Raw genomic sequence first — 21,063 nt, forward strand, 5'->3', positions numbered from 1 at the left:
ACTTGCATGGTCTCTGTTTAGATAACAACCCTTGGACCCCTCCTGCTGCAGAGACTTGCTTGCAGAAATTTAAGGAAGAACAGCTGTATTTCGAAACTTTGAACACCTCTTACAATCAAAAGCGGCGATGCTGGATGTGTTCCCCACTGAGGATTTTGTTGTGCCCGGGGGTGTTTGTGTGTGATTGTGATGGTTTGAGGAGTGTTCACAGAAAGGGAATGTGAGGAAGTGTGGGATGGGGTAGGAGAGTGCAGTGTGAGGACTTGCGGTTTACCTAACCCCAGCATTAGTGGCATGACCGCTGTAACCACCTCCAGATGTTTGGGAGCACAATCTGACTGATTATTTACAGTGAACATCGCCCTCTTCACACTGCAATGTGTACTCTTTGCTCCTTTGGCAGTGTCAAAGTTAATGCTTAATCCAAGTACAGACCCTTAATTGCTAAGGCCAAGCCCTGTTTATTGGAGGGAGGTTACATGCCTGTGAACAGATCAGACAGCACAGACCAGAGGCAGACTCACTCAGGGAATCATCTCTACCAGGCAAGCAGCAGGACGGACCAAAAGAAGCAGCTACAATGCCACTGAAGTTTGGAACGTCGAAGGCTATCGCCATCGCCTTTGGTGTTCTGACCGTCTCTTCCATCGGCGGCATGTTCACCATGATTATTCTGTTCAAGGCTCAGACCCAAAACATTACCATGACGCCACCTCCAACCCTGCCACCCACCACCATGGCCCCACCGCCAGACATGCGGCTGCCGAAGAGCTTGGTACCTCAGAAGTACGAAATTGTACTCGCAGTTCACCTCTACACTAAAATCATAGAGGAGGGGAACGGCTCCAATCCCAACATCACCACTCCGAACCAGACCATGATCTTCACGGGAAACTCGACTGTCCACTTTCAATGTGCCCAAAAGACGATGAGCATCTTTCTCAACAGCAGATACCTGAACGTGTCCTCGCCGGTGGTGTTGAACGAAAATACAAAAAGGAATATTAAAGTGTCTGGAATGAAACACCACGATGATGAAAGTGACTTCCTCGAGCTCGAATTGATGGATCCCTTGGAGACAGGAGGGAACTACTCTTTGTTTTTGTCTTTCCACGGCGAAGTCTCGGATAATCTGGAAGCACTGTATCTAAGCAGATATACTGATGGTATCTTTGACTATGAAAGTGTAGATGATCCAAATGCGGACAGGTACGTATAAAAGCTCTGCGTATAGAATATATATCAATACATTTAATTATTTGTTGAATTTGGAGTTTCTAAAACAATTTCAGAGCTTTTCATTACTGCAACTTTAAAGTTTATGGTATTCTGTACAATAATCGGCAATTAGAGCTTAGAGGGTTTCTGAGAAAGTGAAAGAAATGTGGTCGTGTTTATTCCAGTTGGAAAAATAATCTATATTAAATTAAATCTATATTTAATTTTTTTTAAAATCTGAAATCTATGAAAGTTATGTAAGTATTCTGTATTTAATGCTATTTTTAGGATTTCAAGATTCCAATTTTTTCTGGAGTAAAAAATAAATACAAAATTTAAATTTAACTGTTTTTTTTTATAAGAAAACTATTAAGGGAAAAATATTTGGAAAGGTTTCAAGGAAAAGGACATAAAGGCTGGATGCTAAATACAAACTGAAAAGAGTCAAAGTTATATTAAGAAAAATAAATAATTAAATAATTTCTTAAATCGATATTTCAAGAAGATGCAACTCCAAATATTAAATGATTAAATAAGTAAATATATAAGCCTTATTTTTTATTTTTAGCATTGTTCAAAGTGTAATTCGCTTTTAATATAAAGGAGAGAAAAAAATATCTATACAAGCTTACAAACTTTATCACTCAGCCATAATAACAGTAATAATTCATAATAAGCCATAATAATATTCCATCAGGTTACAGAGATGTTCAAGTTTCCACAGTGAATTAATTTCTCAACTTGAGTGTTTTTTAGAAACAGTGAGTCATCTGGATGACTAAACACAGTGATAGCTCAAACACAAAGTCATTTTCTAATATAACAATGATGCAACCCACATTTTTTCAAATCACTATTTATTTTCCACTGACGTGCAGTTCTTTGTGTCAGTTTTAATCTGACATGTAAAACAATAACCCAAACTGACTGTTCATCGTACCCTTATCCTAGATGTTGCACAAACCCATAAAAAATAATTCACAGTGGAACTTTGGCATTAAAGTTACAGAAACTGCGGCCAGGACATTTTTGTCTTTTGATAAAACTGAGTTGGCTCAACTGATTTACACAGCTTAAGATGAGGCCTAATCAAAATGCAGTTAAGCTGGAACCAGTAAGTATCCAACAGAAAGGACAAACAATATCTTTCAGAATGAAAAAACCTGTAATAATAATAGTAAAATAATCCATTCATAATCAATGTTTGTTACAACACGTCGCTGGGGTAACATCACTGATTGGTTACATGTGTGCTTGCACCTGCAGTGGTGTAATAAGTATTTAGTTACAAGTAAAAGTCCTGGCTTTAAAATGTGCCGTAAAAAGAAGTACACAGGCAAAATTTGCAACAGTATCAAAGCAAAAGCAATCATTCTGCAATACGCTCACGATTTTTATAAATATAATCCCAAAGATCTTTTTTCAATAACATCTTAATCTAAAGACCAGTAGCTTCAAATAAATGTAGGGGAGGAAAAAAGTCAAATTAAACTCTAAAAATAAAAGAAGCTATAAAGCAGCAAAGAAGTTTTTAAAAAGTAGCTTATTGTTTTTCTGTCTTCTCAGTTTTTGATTCTTGGATATGGTGTCTCACATTGAACTTAAAGAGTTGTACACTTATATGTTTACACATTTACAACCTCTGATCACGCACTATTCTACAGTGAAGACAATAATTTAATACATGTAACCAGCCCGTTCAGGTGGGGACCTCAACTTTTCAACCGCTACACTTGTACTTCATGTATCCTTTCTTCTCTTTTTCTTTTCTTTTCTTTTTTTAAAAGAGTACTGCTCACAAATCTCTCACACATCTTTTTGTTTTTACACATTCATACTCATATGAATTTGTGAGAATCAGGCACATCCAAAACCTAACCAAACCAAACCCAACATACATGAACACCTAGACATAGAACACAATGAACACCTTGGGATAGTTACACACATATCTTTTTCTCAGTTGTTGTTAACCAGCTACACTCTGTCTTTTCCATTTCTCACTCATTAATGTTTTTAACAAGTTATTGTGCATTCTTTAAATGGTACAATATGGCCACAAGATGATTCACTTGCAATTAATGTAAGAAATTAGTCAAAAAAGTGCAGCAACATCATAGTCAAAGACAAATAAAAGCTGTTAGCGATGATAAAGAATATGTTGGGACATTTTGATCCAATTAAAAGAGACCTGAACACTCTCTCGCTCTCTATTCCCTGTATGCTTAGATTCATTGCTGCCACCAATCTGCAGCCAACAGATGCCAGGAAAGTGTTTCCTTGTTTCGATGAGCCAGACATGAAGGCTGTGTTTACATTGACCATCATCCACAGGCGAGAAACCAGAGCTCTGGGAAATGCAGCCCCTTATGGTAAAAACAAGTTGCTGTGTCAATACGCGATATAGGTCACCTGCTGAGGAGTCAAACATTAACTTTAACAATAGGAGTAAAAGATGTCCTCATTATGTATTTCCTTGTTTCCCTTCTTTCAGAAAGCAACATTATAGATGACGAATGGCAATACACTATCTTTAGAGCAACACCAAAGATGTCCACCTACTTATTCGCCTTCGCAGTGGTTGACGACAGCTTCAAATCCATCACCTCTCCAAGCTCTGATACTGATCGCGTGAAGATAAATGTAGGCTACATGTCCTCCAGGATGAATCTGATGCAGTGTTATTGATGTTTTTGTTTTTGCCAGTACACTTTGAAAGTCAGCAAAACTGGGCTAGTAGCCAGTGAGGTTTTACTATTTTTACCACTCAGTGCCATTTCTGTGTTTTGTTTGTGCAGACGTATGCTCGTCCTGAAGCCATCGATGAAGGACACGCTGATTATGCCGGCGACATTGCCAGAAAGCTCCTTCGATTCTACGAAAGCCAATTTGAAATGAAATATTCAATGGAAAAAATAGGTAAACTATACCTACTTACATCTGTGAAGGGTCTCAGTCATCCAGGTCATTGTAGTCTAAGCAGCTTGGAAAGAAAGGTGTCTGGACTTCTCGGATGAGAGGTGAAACGTCTTCAAGAAACTTAAAGAAGTCCAGGCGCCTCTCTTCCCAAACTATACCTACTTACATTTCAGTCTTCTTCTTTAATCAGCTCACTTTTGGGGTCACCCGCACAAAACGGTCTTTGTTCAGTATGTTGCTTTTATTGTGGATATAAACTCCCATGAATCAAATGTGTTGAACCCACACTTTGACTTGTTATCCACATTTTATGGCTCACAAGTACTGTTTTTGATTTTTAGATGCATCACTTACTGCTTAATAATCAAAATACTGTATTGAGTAGCTCATACATGTCTCATAGGGGATAATCTGGTTTTTAATACTGAAGGGTCTTTATTCTCTGATATGAAGCACCTTAAATTATGTTGTTGTGAATTGGTGCTATGTAGACCGAACTGAACTGAACTGATTTGAACAGAATTGTGTCCATTTCTTTGTGATCTCCTTAGACCAGCTTGCACTGCCAGACTTATACCCTGCTGCGATGGAAAACTGGGGACTGATCACATACCAGGAAGGATTCCTGCTCTATCAGGAAGGAGTCTCCTCCCTGTTGCACAAGGAAGATATTGCCACTGTCATTGCACATGAACTGGCACACCAGGTTAGAGAGCAGTAAAACAAATAAAGCATGTGATTTCAATCCTCTGAGTCATTTTCCTGTTAAGACCACAGACAGGAGTAGCAAAACATATGGTTTTAGCAGCAAAAGTAAAGATCATTCAACATTTTCACATGATAGGAAACACAGTGTTGGATTAAGGAAGTTGTTTTTAAGTTTATTACAACTTTTACAACAATATTGAATAGCAATGCAACCTTTCCTGTGCAATGATTTATTTTTATTTTGTTGGCAGTGGTTTGGAAATGAGGTGACAATGAAATGGTGGAACGACCTTTGGCTGAATGAGGGCATTGCTACCTACCTATCTTACATTGCTGTGGACAGTGTGGAGCCTACGTTCAATATAGTAAGTCCAGCCTTGCAATATCTCTGGAGTTCTGCTAAATGCTCAGGCAAAATTGTTTAGGCTTACAGTCTCGTCCATGTTTGTTTTCTACAGAAAGAAATATCTATCATGAATGACCTCCACGATGCGTTTAGAGAGGATGCTTTGGCCTCATCCCATCCACTCAGTCCTGCATCAAAAGAGATCAATACGACAGATCACATCCTTGGAATGTTTGATTCGATCAGCTACAGCAAGGTAGCTAGTCAAAGCTGTTAATACACAATTTGCCACCGTGTGTTTTCTACTAACAGGAACATGTAATCTGTGTTCACTTTGTTAGGGGGCAATTGTGCTGAGAATGCTGGCAAACCATGTGGGAGAAGTTGTTTTCAACAAAGGGCTCCAAGTAAGCAAAAATGATTTTCCTTTCAGGTCCTTCCCAAGGCTTAAACGATCGTGGCTCAAGAGTTGGCAGTTCATCTTGTAATCGGAAGGTTGCCAGTTCGAGCCCTGGCTCTGACTGTCTTGGTTGTTGTGTCCTTGGGAAAGACACTTCACCCTTTGCCTGCTGGTGGTGGTCAGAGGGCCCGGTGGTGCCAGTGTCCGGCAGCCTCGCCTCTGTCAGTGCGCCCCAGGGCAGCTGTGGCTACAGTGTAGCTGCCATCACCAGTGTGTGAATGTGTGTGTGAATGGGTGGATGACTGAATGTAGTGTAAAGTGCTTTGGGGTCCATAAGGACTGAGTAAAGCGCTATACAAATACAGGCCATTTACCATTTAAACTTAAAAACAAACAATAAAACTAAAGGGTTTCACTTGACTGCCAGACTGCAGTTGAAACTCACTTCTGCCAAGACAATCCAAATGCAGAATCCTGGAAACGTTTTCATGAGAAAATCCAACCATTTTGATGATGTCATGGCTCATGTATCTGGAGCCACGACAATATTGAAAGAGGACACAGATGTAGCAATCGTACCGTTTGATGCTTTAATTAGCTATTAAATCTCATCTAATCTGCATATAACTTGTTTGCTTTTGCAACCAAAGTCTTGGCAAATGTAAGGAAACGGAACATTTGTGAAGTCCCTTGTGTGCTACAAAACTCTGAGCGCCTCATAGGCTTTTGAGATGGATGGAAAGGAAGAGCAGATTTGGCTGGCCATAATTGGTGCCAGATATTGACACATAGGCTTACGTAGCCACAGCTTGTGGCATTACAAAATGAACTCACTTATTTTTGTCCACAGGATCAGGATTTGTCCCACTGTAGCTGTCATCCCTGTTAGTCTGACTTACTGAACTGGGCCACTGTACAACATTTGTGCTGTTGCTACTTTTTGAAGCATTAATAATGGAAATATGACCTTGTGAATGCTGTGTTAGCTCTGTGACAGACTGGCGACCTGTCCAGGGCCTTCAGCCCCCCTGCAACTCTGATGTTGGAAGAAAATAGATGGGTGGAATTTATGAATGCAGCTTAGCAACAAAGCTTGCAAGTGTTAGCTGATAACTTAGCACTCCAGCCTTTGATCCAAATATGGTAACTTCTGCATTTAAAAAAAGAAAAAAAGACACGGTGGTGGCCAAAATGCTAATAAGGCATCACAATCTGCACTCCAAAACCAGTGGGTGGTGTCACAGTGGTTACGCCCATCCTTTGAATACAGTCTTTGATCCAGCGGTGTATTGTTTCAGTTTAGTCGTGTAAAATGATCTTTGGAAACTTTTGAAACAACCGAAAAAATAATAATAACATAAAGTTGTAATTCCAAAATGGATCAGGCTTCATTTGAAAGGCAACACTTTCTAGTTTCATAAAACTTGTCTGTATATCATGTGGCTAAAATAATCCCAAACCCTCGACAGGTTGCAGGTAACCTGGTGTATTCGAAGAGGTTAACTTTTTTTTTTTTTACCATCAATAGACACCAGCTTCTGTCATACATCCAAATCGAACATGTTGAAAATAAAGCCCTCAGTGCTGCTCTGAACGAAAGCATTCCAACATCTGGTTCGTGTCTGCAGAAATGGGGAAGGCACGCAGCTTTTGTCCACTTGTGTTTTCCACTGCCTCATGCAAAATGAATAAGGGTGTTGTGTTTTGCTTGTCAGATATACAAGGAAGAGGCTAAATGTCTGTTCAAACCTTCATTTTTGTAACACACCAAACTCATTGTGAATGTTCACGTGTATCCAGGCAGAAGACTAAAAACAAAACAAACAAAAAAACAAAAAAAAACAAAACGTTTTTTACTCAGAGATTTATTACAACATCAAATCTCCCTCAGGTCCAACTGCTCACAGCTGCAATTGAATCTTTTCACCCAGCTCTTATTCCAACAGCTCCACGGGGAAATAATTCATTTTTGGGCCTGATGCAACTGTGTCCACTGTTACTCAATCGTTCTGATTTGCTCTGCTTTCATATATTTCATAGATGTATCTCAAGGCCTTTCAATATGGAAACGTAGAAAAGGATGACCTCTTGAAGTATATACAAATGGTAAGATGATAAATTATCCAGCTGTTTTATTCCGCCAAATTTCTGTTGCTTACTCTATGCGTGCCTTGTCATCAAAATCATTCCCACACTTTCATTGCCTGAGGATTAATCACAACATTGTATTTATCCCAGATTTTAAGTATTTTGGACAAATCATAGTTTTTGGTCTGTGTTTTAGCTCGTTTAATTTAAAACAATGGCTAGCACATTAAAATGCCAAACAGCAGCTTTTAGAAAGCAAAGACCTGCGTGGTATATTTAGCTCTTTTAAAGCAAAGGGTTCGAAAATGTTCAGATACTAATGAATTCAGTTATCATAAATCATATTTACAAATACATCGGGTTTGGACTGCACATGGAAAGATATTCATTGGCTTGTTGGCAGGCTGCGAATCAGAACCGCGGTAACAAAGCTGTCCGCAACACTGATGACATCGCTGGATTCATGAACCCTTGGACCACCCAAAGTGGCTATCCTGTCATTACCATCAACACTACCAATGGACAAGTCTACCAGAAGCAGTTTCTCTTCAATAACTCTGCCAATTCCTCGTAGGTGTCTTCCACATCTTTCTACTAACTTGACCTAACGTTTGTCTTTCCAGCCTAGACAAATCTGTAATAAAATCATCTAGCTTGAGTTAACATTTTGTACCACTTTTAATGATAATACAGATTAAATAACCATCTGTGGTAAAAAGTCAAGTTATTCAATGAATAACTCACATTGTTAACAAAGTATTGGGCCACAACTGATTTCATTGCTTTTGGATGTGCCTTTGCCTTCGAACTCCATGATGCTGCCATGATGAATCATACAGGGTCCAGACTGGGATACCTCCAGATCCTGGAGACTCTGGCATGATAGTGGCACAGATTAGGTTATTACAAAGGAAAATAGATTTCATGCTCATGTTTTTGTCTCTAAAATGCTTCTTTTCAGTTTGTGAGCTTTAAAAAGTCTGTAAAACTCACAATTATTGCTCACTTTATTTTCTGGGGCATGTGAAACTACATCCGGTGTAAGATCTACCTGTTCTTTTTCTGTTTAGCAATTCATGGACAGTGGAGATTGAGTTCATCTCAAATGCGTCGTCTAAATTCGAGAAAGTGTATTTGTATAACAACAAGCCAGGTAAGATGCAGGAGAACACAAAGTATTTTTTATTTTACATCTTCTGTTTCAAAGGGAACCAGAATAATGTTTTATTTTATTATTAATGTGGGATGAGACATAATCAAGCCATTGGTTAAAAAAACAAACAAAAAAACCACAAGATTTTTCAGTGAAATGTTTATTTGCCCCAAAAGTTCTTAAATCAGCTACAAAGGCTTTAGGTATTCCTGGAATGGAATTTTCTTTAAATGCACAAAAATAAAAATTGGCCAAAGAAATGTTTTGCATATATTTTAGGAGGTATAGAAAACCATTAATCACATACATCGTTAATCATCCTTAGTGTTGCTGAATTTGAATGACATTTGTGCATGTAATGTTGCAAACACATACAGTGTCAGAATAGTTAATCATACAAACTGACTTTCAAGACACAAAAAAGCATCAAAACATCTACAGATAAACAGATGTGAATCCCAAATGCCACCTGACGTGTCCGTGAAAAAATACAGAACAAAAGGAAGCGATAATGGGAATTTATCACAAAGAGTAAAAGAGTTGCAAAAATGACATCAAAGATATACGAACCAAAAAACGGAGATAGAAAAACATCTGGGAGAAGCAAAATGACTGCACACAGTGCATCTGCTTTCAGTTTGGTTGTCTTCATGTTTTTACTTCTTAAGTCTCGTCTCAGCCTCTGTCAAGTTTCCTTTTTCTCCATTCAAGTGCTTCATTTTACTCACTCGCAAATAAATTTAACACATTTTCAACTAATTGATGTCTCGTGAACAGTAAACAAAGAAGCTTTCATAGCTAAGAATGGTGAATGGATCCTGGCAAATATCAACTGCATCGGATACTACAGAGTCAATTACAATCCAGAGAACTGGGAACGCCTTCTAGCTCAGCTGCAGAAGAATCGGCATGTAAGTACTGGGCCACTCCAGTTTTACACATTTTACTGGGTGATTTTTACTGGAAATATTACGACATCTTATCTTCTGAAGCTTCTTTGTTCCATACCAGGCAATAAATGCAGGGATTTTGTGAGTTATTGGTTAATTATCAAAATAAAATCTAATAACATTTATATAAACTGACAAGGTTATATTGAAGAGAAATAACTTATTGTCGAAGGCAGATTCATTGGACTGCAAAGGCTTTCTAGAGGCTTTAAAGAGCAACAATAAAAGCATCCAAGTTTGCTTCCTTTATTACACAGTGAAGTTTGATAGATTGTGTTGGAGGGTAAGCCAGAGATGCTGTTTGAACAAAGTAGACCAGACCAAGAATTGGCCTTGAACCAAAAGCTCAGAGGTTAACTCAATCCTTCAAAGCGAACATTTGTCGTCGTAGATCCCGAGTTACACAAAAAAGGCCTTACTTGTGCCTCACGTATAACTTTTACAACTAACCTGCTTTTTTCTGGATGTACGAGTCTGTAGTTGTATCAGCAATGTCGTCACCATGTTCACGGATTGTTTGGCTGGTTGATCTACCACTCAGTTGTTCATGTTCTGTCATCAATAATTCGCGGTGCAGAGAAAGAAAGCTTTCTTAACGCCTGTGACTTTCCATCCAGTGCAACGAACGGGGCAAGGGTTACTATTGTTACAGTTTCTGCTACAAAGCACACACTGACTAAGGCAACTCCTCTTAAACACTTGTCATAAACATACCTGAATTCCCTATGACACTGATTGGGGAACAAAACAAATGGTGGAGGGAGAATAATTTTGTGGACAAACACGGGATAGCAGGAGTAGAGAATTCCAGGTAAGTGGTTGGGAATCAGATGGCAAGGAAAGTCACGTTCAGTAACCTTTAAAGTCATTTTCAATAACTTTAAAATGGCAGCTCCCAGGTAAGAAAGAAGTAGCGCTTGGTGGCTCTCTAACTTTGAAACTCTTGTGTTTTTCCAGAGTATCCCGCTGTTGAACAGAGGGCAACTTATTGATGACGCATTTAACTTGGCAAGGTACTGACTGTGACCTGTTCATTTAATAAAAAAATAATAATGCTGTGCTATTAATATATTAGATATGTTAAGCGATAAGAGGAAACTAGAACGTCATTAAGAAGTCCACTTAACTTAACATGCAGCTTTGCATCAGGCAGTGGTTTGCTGAATATTTAGATCTGGCCTTTTGAAAAACTCTCATTCTTTCAGTATTAATCACAAACCCCCTTCCAAACCAAACAGCCTAACATTATTAAATGTTATTTGACATTTATTTTACCAAAGAACGTGGCTACTTTGCTCCAGTTTCTAGGGAAGGCATTTATTTGAGATAATGAAGTATATTATATGTGTTTTATTGAGATATTGGATTAGCTGGAGCCTGTCATGGTAGGCTACACCCTGGACAGGCTGACACGCTATCACAGAGCTAACACACGCTATTGACACCCTGCTGCTTATTGCAGCTAGCTGGACATTAACCCTGTGAGCTCTTGTTATGATCGGTGTTATCCCCAGCTCTAAAAGTCTCTCCAAAGTCTTGGCAGTCGGGGTAAAAAATAAAAAATCCTTGTAACTTACAGGCATTACTTACATTTTTCCCCAAAAAATGCCCTTTTGTTTTTCTCCAAAACTCAGGGTTAGACATGCCAGTGTTTTCAACTCATACCTCAGAGAGTTAAATGCAAATAGATAACTTTCTTTAGACAACAACATTTGTCAGCCATCATTATTTTACTCATCCGGTCATCTGTCCAGGATAGGGTTGAGTTTTGTTAGAGCCAATTATTAAACAGGCAAATCCCGATAAGTCACAGCGGGCACTTTAAATAAAGTCTGAGACATTTTGCCGCTGCAGTATTTCTAAAAAAACATTTTCCATTTGATCTGATGCTAACCAAAGACGTCCCAACCAAATTGTGGAGACTTAATTTTTTCATAACATTTAGCTGTAAGAAAATGTGATTGTAGAAGCAGTCCCATTGGAGGTTGTATAAATAAAAATGGCTAAAGCACAGGCGGTGTGTGGATGCTCCAATATTGCTTTTTTGTGAATTTTGAATAAATGGCTGTACTGACTGAGATCTCACTCTTGTTCTAATCAGGGCTAAACTTGTCAACGTGACTCTGGCTCTGAATTCAACCCTTTTCCTCACAAAAGAGACAGAGTTTCTTCCCTGGGAGTCAGCGGTCAGGAATCTCGAGTACTTCATCCTCATGTTTGACCGCTCTGAGGTGTATGGACCCATGCAGGTATCTGTCATCTGTTTTCACTAGTTGTACAACTTGTCTTATATTATTATATTTAACAGGCTTAATGTGATCTTCTGATTTTGTTGATGTTCAATAATTGGAACAATGTGCAGAAAATATTGTATACATTGCCGAAACTCTGCCGTCTCTTCCTGCAGACATACCTGCGGGAACAGGTTAGAGAGCTGTATAACGTCTTCAAAAACGACACGGACGATGACCGCGTCCCACAGAACGATCACTCCTTACAGTAAGTAAGATCTTTATTTTTTAAGACGGAATTCATCCTGAGTTAATCGTCAACAGACTTACACATGCTTGCATGTAGTTTAAGGTTCATAAAATCACACTCGAGTCCAAAGGTGCTAATAAAAAGCAGATGTGTGAGTTTGTATTTTTGCCTTTGTGCTGTAACAGATGTGTGGTGTGGACTGTGAGTGTTGTTTTAAAGGAAGCAGTTCTCGTGTCATCAAGGATCATTTAAAGTGGTCTGCTTTTTTCTCATATAAACTGTTGCAGGGGTGGATGTTCATGTTAAACACGGCCAAGGTTTCAAATAATGACTTCATCAAAAAACACAGGTCTCAGAAAGAAAGAGTGGGGATATCTGTTAACTGGACTGTTCTAGTAACGTATAAGAATAAAACTGTAGAGCTGGAAGTAAGAATGATAAACTGTAAACTGATTATTTGATAATTAATCTTTGTTTATGTGGCACAACAATATGGCATTATAGGTCGACGTGATAATGAGGGTAGAATTAGTCTTAGTGGTATCATTTTCACCTTTCCTTAGAAATTGCCACTTGTTAGTCATTTATTCTTCTGTAACTGCACTTTAAGTGTCACTAAGAGTACATTCAGCTGCTGAAAATTACGCCCCAAGTTAGAAACATTTACCGGGTAAATGCTGAGCAGTCACTGGCTGTATGGCTAGACCACAAAGTGCTACCAAAAGATGACATAAAAGAAAGAAACTGGAAGCTTTCAATGAACGCGTAGGCCCTCTCGGTTTCAAAACCATTGGTAAAACAATTCGTTAGAGAACTGTCAGTGTTAGATGAGTAGTAAGAGTCCATTTAAGGGTTAAAAAACTCCTGTCTTCAAATTATTCTCATATTTGGAAACACTCTGGCATTTCATACCTTTGCATTTATCATACAAAATGTTGTTTCATCCTAAGGTACACCCAGCTCTTAGCCATAAAGCTGGCATGTTCCAATGGACTACCAGAATGCGTAGAGATGGCTAAGCAGAAGTATGCCGCCTGGATGGAGAGCAACAATACCAACAGGTGTGGACTTTTCTAGAATAAGTATCTTTGTTTTCTGTGTCACACTTTCTGGAATTATCCAATGATCATCTAACTGTATTAGCTTTCCATATATTTTGTAGCTTTGCTCTCCGGTAATGATTTAGTAAAGGTATGTGTAATCTAATCCCTCTTTCATGTCAGTTGTTGGTATCTGTGCATTGTGGATGTTGGTAAAGCTGCACTTGGTGGGATTTTCAAGCAGTCTCACTCTAATTTTCAATTCCAACATCTTTTCCCAAACAAGTGCTCTGGTGCGCTTACAGCTAGCATTTTTGAAAAGTTTCCAAGTGCAACTTTAAAAAATTGGGACTAAGACTGTATATAAAGGATGGACGTAGCCACAATGACATCACTAATTGGTTAGGGACCTTGAGGCGTGGATCTGACTAAGAACCTAAGGAACAACACGACACTCATCTGCAGTGTCGGGGAAAAGCAGACAGTGTATTCTCTCAACCCCAAACTGGTTGCAGTAATTAGCTGCCCCTCTCCAAGCCTGCTTCTGCTGGAGGTGTCTTCCTGTAAAAAAGGAGTTCTTCCTTCCATGTTTCCACGTGTTTGTTCATAAGGGATTGTCTGATCGCTGGGGTTTTCTCTGTAATATTTGTAGGACCTTCAATTTCCTATACAACAAGCTTTGAGGCTACGTCTATCTTTTATTTACAGTTAAATACGTTCACTGCATGTGCTTGTTACTTCAATGTGGAAATGCCTTTGTGCTTGACTGCAATACTATGTGGATATGTATGCTCCATGTTATACTGTATACACATTATAAATTAGGGCGGGGTGGGGGGGGGCATATTCTGGATTTGTTATCTTGTGGTCAAGAAAATCAAAATCATCTTCAGAGAAGTCACAGAATAGTAACCAAAGTCTGACATCCATGGATTCTTTTATATTCTTTAGCCTTTATTTTGTCCAAAAATGCTCACTTGGGCCGTGTATATGTCTGACTTTGCCAGATGTGACAACAACTTCAATCTAAAATGAGTACATCAAGGATAAAATGAGATTTAATTAGATTTAATTATGTCAGACTTAGACATTCTGTCAGTTTCTTTTGCTATATCACTATACTAAAAAGCAAGACTGCAGAAAGACAAACAGACACTCGTCTCACACTCATGACTCCAGCATAGTGAACCCAGCACTTAAGCTCTCAACTTAATCACTTACTGTAAAACCGCTAAGCACACTTTGTCTTTTTAATCTGGGGGTGTTGAAAGTCAAGAGGTCGAAATAAATATTTTCGCCATGCAAAACATGAACATGAAATGGGAATATAATTCAGATGTGGATACACATGAATACCACATTTCCTTTATCATGCAACTCAGACATTTATGATGGGAAACAAATAGACTATAAAAGAGGCTAAAACAGGTCTTGCATGTAGCTGTGCCTCCAAGATCAATAAATGGCCTTCAGATTATTTTATCCCAGTTAATCGATTTCATGTTCCATAACAACAGCTTTTTGTATCAGAAAGAATGAAATAGCCAAAGCTCAAAGTGGTTTATATTTGCTTTATCGCTCCCGCATTCTTGGCCTGCATGTTACTGCAGTGGTTAGCACAGTTGCTGCAAAGCAGAAGGCTGTAGGTTTGAATCTGCTGCTCTGCACGGCGTCTCTACCAGTGGTATTTGTGGAGGTAGGGAAATGAGCACGATTCGTGATTTGTCTGTCTCTACGGCTCTGCCAGGATACCTCAATAACACAAGTTGAAGAAGTCCTTAAGAACCTGGATGGATGGGACATCATTTCACTTTTCAAACTAATTTAGACATCGGGGGACATTTTCTCTTTTAGCATATGGACTTTTCCAAATCTTAAAAAATCTAGCAGTGTTGTGTTTTCATTGAATTTTTGATGGGTGGGCAGATGTTGGACCATGCCATTGGATGTCTTCTTTTTCAATTGTCAACAACGTCAATAATTTGAGCATTTTCTGTGACTTCTGTAAACATCGATATATAAACCACATACATAAACTGACAATGGTCACAGTCTACTATACTGATGAGCCATTTCTATAAAGTTGGATTGCATTTTATTTTGGCGGGTAGTTTTCTTATACTGCTGATGAGATTCCTTCTGAAGCAAAAACATGTGATGTCAGCCGTCCAGCACAAAGAAAAAAATGTGAAAATTAGATGGTCCTGAAACAGGAAAAATAAAGTGTGTGTGTGTGATTCAGCATCCACCCAAACCTGCGGTCTGAAATCTACTGCCAAGCTGTGGCTGCTGGTGAGAAGGAAGAGTGGGAATTTGCCTGGGACATGTATCAGACCTCCAGCAACACCTCGGAGAAAGAGCAGCTCCGTCGTGCTCTGTCCTGCACCAAGAAGATCTGGTTGCTCAGCAGGTAAAGCATAAAATCCTAAAGTGTAAACTGTTTTAATAAAGCAGTTCCCAATACACATGGGTTTTATTCATTAGGTTTCCAGTAAGAGCCTTCCTTATCTTGCAGATACCTTGATTACACTTTGGACCCTGAGAAGATACGTCTGATGGACGTCGCTTCTACAATTTACTACATAGCCCAGAACTCAGCGGGGCAGGCGCTGGCCTGGAACTTTATCAGAGCAAACTGGGACTACGTCAGCCAAGGGTAGGTTGCTATTTAAACTGCTTTTAGTCCCTCTCATATTGTTTTTTACAGATGCCATCTCATTTTCTGAGTCATCTCTTTTGCACTGTGGATTAGACAAACATACATGATGCCAGTATTCTTGGGTTGAGGTTGATGATAGGTCACATTTCCTTCAGTAATGAGTGTTTATTTAGCCTTTTTGTTCCAACAAATTTACAAGGAGTTTAAGAATTCATGGCTTACCTCAGAACATACACTTATAAAGGTGGAGGAGTTTCCATAACACCCCAGTTAGATGTGTGAAAACTCTGGATGAGCTCAGTTTTTGGCAGTATGACCTCATTTCAGCTGGCTTGTAAAAATGTGAGTTTGCTCAGTGGCTTCCTGTTGTAGAATTGCGAGTATATTTCAATGGTGTTGGCACAAAGCAACAAAAACAACCAACCCACAGCAGCGTTTTTCTTTTTCCCCTCCTATTGATTTAGTTCAAGAAGACAATAAAATGCAGCACTGTTGCAACCATTGGTAGCTATGTTTCTGACTATTTAACTGGAGGGACAATGCAAAAAGAAAATATCCATATATGGGATTACCTGGCTTGGTGTGGATATGATCTTGTGGTGTCTGCATTGACCTTATGGCTCTAAGTTTAATGTGATCAAATATTATCTCCTTTTTAGATCTGTTTATCTATGATATCCTTCTTGAGTGCAGTTTGAAGGCCATAAGTTTTCAGCCAAAAAATGACCTGCCTTTAAGAAGACGTGTAGCCTGTTTTAGGTCGTGGTTTCAGGTTTTTCCTCCTGAATTCGACATGTTCATTCAGTCTCAGCTGCGTCTTCAACCCACTTGCCAGCATCAAACAGACTAACCAAGACTAGATAAGAGAAATCTTTATTGGTGTCCACAGGGGAAATGTAGTTGCTTGAGAAACTTGAAGCTAATGAAGAGCAAAAAAAAACCATTAACAGTACAAGTTTTGCTAAGAAACAAGCCAACAGTGTCAAGATAACTACAATATTTTTTCAGGATTGGGTGGAGACCAAAACTGAACTAACAGAGTAATGTTACCAGTTTTTGGTTGAAAATGAAAATATGGCGAGGGCTTGGGGTTATATGGCGCCACCACATGTTTCTCGATTATGTTTTGGCTTCTGCTTTATGCGCAGAGGAGACATATTTGCTCTCATCACAGAGAGTCGAGGACCTCGGCTGGTTCAGGGGCCAGATGTTTATAGAGCACTTTTAGTGACCTGTGAACAAACTAGCTGGGCCATAAAAAAATCAGGCATTTATAAACAGTCGACTATAAAAATCCCTGCACTGTGTCATCAAGTGCAAAGGTCCTGTTATTTAATCACTTCTTATCATTACCTCTCCTGTTTGTGCTGTTACCAGGAAGTTAAAATAAACTGTATCGCAGTATAATTAAAGGGCGGGGGGGGGGGGGGGGGGGGGGGGGGTCATTTCGTGGCCACACCGACATGCGAACGTTATCTAAAGTAAATTATTTAATCAGCAGGGGATTGAAAATCAATTTTTCCTTGACTAATCATTACCTGTCATTACCAAGTTCATACTGTAAAACAAATGAAAACTAACTAAAACTAACCATCAGTATCAACTTAGTTGATACTGATGGTTAGTATCAACACTTATAAATGAATCACTTGAGTTTCACAGAAAGCTGTTGCTAATATTTTACCAGGGACGGGGCGATGCTGATTGCAGGAGTGACCAGCAGATTCTCGACAGAGTTTGAACTGGAAGAGGTAATTTACCAGCCATTTTTATTGCTAAAATGATATAACAGCAGGAGTATGAGTTGTCTTTTAATCATAATCCAGTAATCTGCTCACACCAAATCAGATACACCCCAATACTTCATTTATTTATGACTCCATAATTAATCTTACTTACCTTTGACAGATGACACAGAATGTGTGTCATTAGCTTTATTTCCCTTGTACTAATCAGCAGTTCTCAGAACTCTTCTTCATTAACACATTTAACACGGTCATTTTTATTTGTATGAAGTTAACTGCTACAAATGACACATTAGTTTCTGAAATCTCACTTGACAAAAGCTGAATGTCTTATTTTTCAACTACATTTCAGCTCATATTTATTCAATTACATAACAGGTTACTCACATATTATTTACCTTCAGCCGCCCTTTTACCTTTTTCAGCAAACATTTACATTTAGCCACATATCAACATTCTTTATTTTAACTTTATATTAATGTTACTCTTTTACTTTAGCTGTTCTAATCATTGCTTTTAGTTTTTTTTATATTACTTCCAACTATTTCAGATCTTTAGCTTTTTTTTTTTATTGTTGAATTTATCATTTACATTTAGCTTTTTAAACATTCATAACTTACTTTTAGATATATTTTAACAATGGGAACTATTGCTTTTCACTTTTTCAATATCATGTCATGTTTCAGGTAATTAAATTATTAGCTGTTGTTTTAACTAAATTACTTCGTCGTATCTTTATCTTTCAATACATATGTAACTTACATTAGTTAAATATTTTATTTAACCGTTTTTCATGATTATAAAGATGACATTTTCTTTTTTAACCTTCTGAAGATAATTTTTAAACATTTTACCTGCCAATACTTTTGGCCTTTAAACATTACTAAATGAGTATTATTTAAGACACTGTCTGTGGTGTTTTCATTATTTATGCTACTTATTTGAGCTTTTTCAACATTTCCAACATTCACAGCTGTTCAGAAAAGGGAAAGAAATGTAATTTCACATGCTGTTACTTTTAGCTATATTTTAACAGTGGCAACAACTGCTTTTAGCTCTTTTTTTTTTAATCTAAATGCTAATTACAATATTGTAGCTATTATTTTAGCTAATTACTCCAACATATCTGTATCCTTTTCAACATGTGTAAGTTAGATTCAATATTTTATTTAATCATTTTTTCATGAGGGCATAATTACATTTTCTTTTTTATCTTTTAAGTTTATCTAAGTTAATTTGAATTATATTTTATTTTTAACTCCAAATATTTTAACTGTTGCACCAATTACTTTAGGCCTTTCAAAATTGTTGAATTATGTTGAGATCATTGTTTTATTCACTGTCTATAGCATTTTCATTATTTATACTACTTTAGCTTATATTTCAAGTATTGTATTTAATTTAATAATGTTCAAAAACTGATAGCTGCAGAAAAAAGAACAGAAACGGTCTTTCACATGCTGCTGTGTCATGCCAACACCTAACTTTGTGGTTTTTTTCTCACTCCTTTGTGTCTACAGCTCATGCGTTTTCAAAATTACGACCTGGGTGGTGCCTCCAGGGCTGTGTCTCTGGCCATCGAGCAAACCCAAGTGAACATCCAGTGGGTCAAAGAGAACAAAGACGATGTTCTGCGGTGGTTCGAACAAAAAACTTCTTCTGTAAGACAAAAGGAGTACTAACAGGTTCAGAGCCTCTGATCTGATTGCCAGCTTATTCTCTCGAAGCTGCACATTTTTAGTCAATATGACTTTACAAGAAAAAGAATGTAATTCAATTCCAAGCTGAAATATGACTTGTGCAGCACATAGTATATTATAATAAGTACTAAGAGAAATGTTCAGTATTCATGTATATACTTCTGTGCATTATTTATACCATACACTCAATGAAAATAGAGAAATAAAAACCCAATCTGTTCAACATTTGTGAATTTTGCACATAATGCTAATGAAGGATGTATTAACTGTATGGCTGCATGTTAAAAAACTGCATTTATCCTAGAAAATCCATTGTTGCTTTGCATAATTGCTTTTTAGGGGTTTGTTTAGTTTAGTTTATTTTAAGTGAAAACAAACGTCTCTTTGTTCCATTTGCTTCTGTTGCCACTTTGTCGTTTGCAAAATCTATTAAATGTGCTATAATCAAGAAGCCAAACTGATCTTGCGTTGCTGAAATTGTTATATTTAATAATAAAATACACACGAGCCTTTTAATTGTGTTACTTTGGTTAATGGGTATTGCAACAATGTCCCAACTGGAATGCTTTTGGGGTGTGACTGCTTACAGTTAGGAAAAACGAAAAGTTTGTTCCTAATATGTTTAAAAGTTGATGTCCCTTACCCAAAGAGACTATATGTGTGAAATTTAAATTATACAATTTTAGGAAAGAAAAAAAAAAAAGCAATACAAAACTTGAAAATTGTCAAAATTTGTCTGTTTCTTAGTCTGTATCTGCAATACAGGCACACTCTCTGAAGTGCATCAAGTTTGGTCTCAGTTCTTTCCTGAAAATATTGAAAGCATTAAAATAAAAATTGTTTCCCCAAATTTTGTTGCATTGCTCCTATGTTCTAAAATGCATTAATGATGTGAATGTGATTGTGATTTGAGGCTTTATAACTGACTTTCCCTGAAGAAGAACCCCAGCTGGGTTTGTGACATTAAGCTCTAATTAGGACACTGTATGTTCCTCTGCACACAGTAAAACTTTAATTAGCTGAAATCCCAGTTTTAGATCCCCACGTTAAAATTTGACACAAAAACAAAGCGCAATCGTCATTTAACACACATTCATTGGTTTTATTCAAAGCACAAAGTCATATTGTCCTTTAGCTCAACCACGAAGGAGTATTAGAGCCACATTAAGAAAAAAAGAAATTAGCGTTCAGTTTGAGATTAAAGTCAGAACTTGTAGATGAAACTCAAAATACTAGTTTGAGAAAGTCGAAATGTGAAGATTACAATTGTTGTTTAAAGCCAAACTGCCGCCACGACTCCTGCAACCTCTGCAAAATGCCTCGTGTAGAAGATTTAGTGAAACAACTCGATCAGCTGTCTCATCGTGATATGACATCCATCTTTATTGCATAGCCATCGGTATCCTTGCATGCGTCCACTGCCAGCCATTGGTTCCGGTTTGTTTTTTTAACTTCTGATCAGCTGCAGATTTCTGCACCATCTCTTCAGTGTTTTCTAATTATCACCGCTCCGTGTTTATGAGCTAAAAGACAAATAACTTAACGCAAGACATTTTTAATTTCCACATTTCTTTCCTTTATTCTCAAAATATTATTAAAACTTTAATCTTAAAATTTTGTTTTTATTCTTAAATTGATCAATAATTTTTTTTTCTT

At 37.8% G+C, this 21,063-nt stretch overlaps 1 protein-coding gene across 1 annotated transcript; it reads left to right on the forward strand.

The window, feature by feature from the left end:
* On the forward strand, window positions 1–21,005 carry anpeplb (alanyl (membrane) aminopeptidase-like b). Its single transcript, XM_005748776.1, has 20 exons — window positions 1–1,209; window positions 3,448–3,590; window positions 3,713–3,861; window positions 4,017–4,137; window positions 4,689–4,843; window positions 5,097–5,210; window positions 5,304–5,447; window positions 5,533–5,598; window positions 7,632–7,697; window positions 8,083–8,249; window positions 8,750–8,832; window positions 9,610–9,743; window positions 10,740–10,795; window positions 11,884–12,031; window positions 12,190–12,281; window positions 13,214–13,324; window positions 15,546–15,713; window positions 15,819–15,959; window positions 17,650–17,713; window positions 19,228–21,005. Exons 1-20 carry the CDS (start codon window positions 581–583, stop codon window positions 19,387–19,389), a joined length of 2,913 nt encoding a protein of 970 aa, XP_005748833.1. The 5' UTR covers window positions 1–580; the 3' UTR covers window positions 19,390–21,005.
* Window positions 21,006–21,063: the final 58 nt, after the last annotated feature.

Source organism: Pundamilia nyererei, unplaced genomic scaffold (assembly GCF_000239375.1).
Source record: "Pundamilia nyererei isolate P.nyererei 1_Seehausen unplaced genomic scaffold, PunNye1.0 scaffold00229, whole genome shotgun sequence".
Classification (NCBI taxonomy): domain Eukaryota; kingdom Metazoa; phylum Chordata; class Actinopteri; order Cichliformes; family Cichlidae; genus Pundamilia; species Pundamilia nyererei.